Here is a 2,661-nt window from a genome sequence, read left to right on the forward strand (position 1 = left end):
CAGAGACACGGACGGCCCTTCCATTCACGGACCCCGGCGCGCTTCCCAGTACAATTCAATTCGTTGGAAACGGACGGCCAGTGCACGCCCCGCACAGTCGCGGAATGCATGATTCTCGAATATGCGTTGGCTCGGCCGGCGAGCGAGGCACGTACCGTGGAAACGCGAATCCTCTCCTCTCGGGAACACCTTGCGGAAACGCACGCGCCGCGCATTTCAACCTCGCGCCTTCGGGTCGCGGGCGGACTTCCGATCGAGCAACCACTCAACCGCCCTCGACTTTGTTCCCAGCCGTGTGCCAGCTGGAGGATCGGCCTTCTTCTCGAGTTTATCTCCTCGCTTCGCGGAAATTTGGACAATTTTTGTGTTGGAGGAGAGGGGAAGGAGGCTTTGTTAATTTTTCTTTATGGAGGAGAAGATCGTAGATATCGTTGGATATCGGTAAGGAAGAACGTTTTTCGTGGAAATTTTATTATCGATTAATGGAAGAAAGTAGGAGGAATTTAATTCGATTTAATTTTAATTAATCTTAATTTCATATTAGTTTCGAAATATTCCGTTTTGATCGATCGAAGAATTGAAAAAGTTTGAGCGATGATTAGATCCCGTTCGAGCGCGTCGTGACTTTTTCGAAACTCGGCCATTAAAATTTATCAGATGGGGAGGGACAGTCGATTTAAAACAAAGGAGATCGTCATACGAGCTATAAAAAAACGTTCGGGAACAATCTTCAGCGCCATGTAATAAATCTGCCAGCCCGGTACGTTCAATGAAGGGATTATACTGGACATTCGAATCCTTCGCCTCGCAATGCACGTATACCGCGTACAAGGGACGTTTCGCGCATTACAAAGAGTTCCTGGACGGTTTTCAAAGAAAAAAAAAGAAAAAAGAAAGAAGAGAAAAGAAAAGAAAAGAAAAGAAGAAAGTACAGGCAGTGAGTTTCGTAAAGAGGACGACATCGTCATTTACGAATTCGTACGCTATCCACCCATTTCGCTCACACGTTACTTGAGACATCATATCAACGAAATTTCTTCTCGAAATTTATCATCCTATTATTATTATTACATCCAATGATTCAATTTATCAATAGCATTTCTTTCTCAACGAGGAATTCTCTTTCGAAAAAAGAAGAAAAAAGTCTTTATCCGCTTGAAATTCGCAATAAACTGAAAGTCTAGAAAAGAGAGAACGCGAAGCTTATTGTCCGAGTGGGGAAGAATGGCGTAGGGTGCCGTTTCACGAACAATCGAACTCTCGAGTCTCCCCCTTTCTCCCCCCCTCTCTCTCTCGATTCCGCGACACTTCAATTCCGAAGAAATTGCGAAAACGCCCCGCAAGAACGAGAGAAGAAACGAGGAACAGAGAGAAAAAAAGAAACGAGGAACGAGAGGTCGGGGTTATTCGTGCACGTGCGTTTCTTTTCTTCTAACCGTCGACGTTGAAAATTAGAGGGATAAAGATAAAGCGAGGCGAAAGACGGAACAAGAGAGAGAAAGAGAGAGAGAGAGAGAGAGAAACAGAGGGAGAAGAAAGAAAGAAAAGAAAGAGGGAAAAAAAGAATTCCACGCGCACTCGGCATACAATTCGTTCGACTGGGGCGAGGGTGTTAACGAGAATTCGCCCACGTACGCTCGCGCCATATGACGCTTTGACTCACTCCGTTGTTAAGCCGTGTTCACCCTCCGGACAAACGCATCCCGCCGGTAATTACTATGATAAACTGCGCCCAGAGACACGGCTCGTCTCTTTCCTCCTCTCCTTCCCCCCTCGCTGAATTTCATGGGAAACTACGAGTTTTACTAAGATTATTTGCAGATCCCACCCCTGGAATTTTCGACATCGAATCGTTCCTTCCTTCCCATCCTCTCTCTCTCTATTATCCCAATTTTGTAATTTTATCGATCGTACGTTTAATAAAAACGTGCCTTTTTTTTCTTTTTCTGTCGCAGCGCCCGTCTACGACCAGGATACCACACAGGTAGCGGAATACGATGGAGGTACGTACGACTTGGCGAGTTTCATTACTTCTAATCAACGTACGCGCACGCCACCGACGTGACGTTAATTGTATCGCATTCGAACAGACGACACGTGCCGTTTTAACGATTCTTACACGGTGCCGCTTTCAATCGATCCTTTCGATGAATATTAAGAACCGCGCTTCGACCTTCCGTGTCACATATTCCCAGACGCTCTTTGAAACACCGTGCGTATATACGTACGTATATACACGTATCCTCTCCACGGAACGCGATCTCTTCCATTGGTAATCTCGAAGATCGAGAAAGATAATTCTCGAGAAACTCGGAGAAACGATGATTTATCTGACGAAAAATTTCGGATGAAATTCGCAGCCACTGCCGGATGCTACTACAACTACCAGCACTACAAGGAGGGGGACAGAATCATCACGAACGAGCCGTGTTTAAACTGCACGTGCCACAATCGAATGCTGATGTGCTACCTCAGGGTTTGCCCGTTCACGAAAGCGATCGGCCAGGATTGCACGGTTGAGAAACGGCCGGATCAATGCTGCCCGGTCATCACCTGTCCAGAGGTGCCGGTACAGTTGTTGACCTCCACCACTAGCGCGCCATCCACTTCCGGCTCCACGGCGGTCGGCTTCCACGACAATTACGGGTGCAACGTGGACGA

At 46.9% G+C, this 2,661-nt stretch overlaps 1 protein-coding gene across 1 annotated transcript in view; it reads left to right on the forward strand.

Annotated features, from left to right (window-relative positions):
- The window catches only part of LOC102672350 (titin), a 49,850-nt gene that overhangs the window by 36,607 nt on the left and 10,582 nt on the right, over positions 1-2,661 (forward strand). Inside the window, 2 exon segments of the mRNA XM_031511343.1 lie at positions 1,956-2,003; positions 2,361-2,661. The exon segment at positions 2,361-2,661 is cut by the window's right edge and continues 2 nt beyond it. Coding sequence (XP_031367203.1) covers positions 1,956-2,003; positions 2,361-2,661 — 349 coding nt within the window.

Source organism: Apis dorsata, unplaced genomic scaffold (genome assembly GCF_000469605.1).
Source record: "Apis dorsata unplaced genomic scaffold, Apis dorsata 1.3 scaffold_309, whole genome shotgun sequence".
In the NCBI taxonomy this organism is placed as follows: Eukaryota; Metazoa; Arthropoda; class Insecta; order Hymenoptera; family Apidae; genus Apis; species Apis dorsata.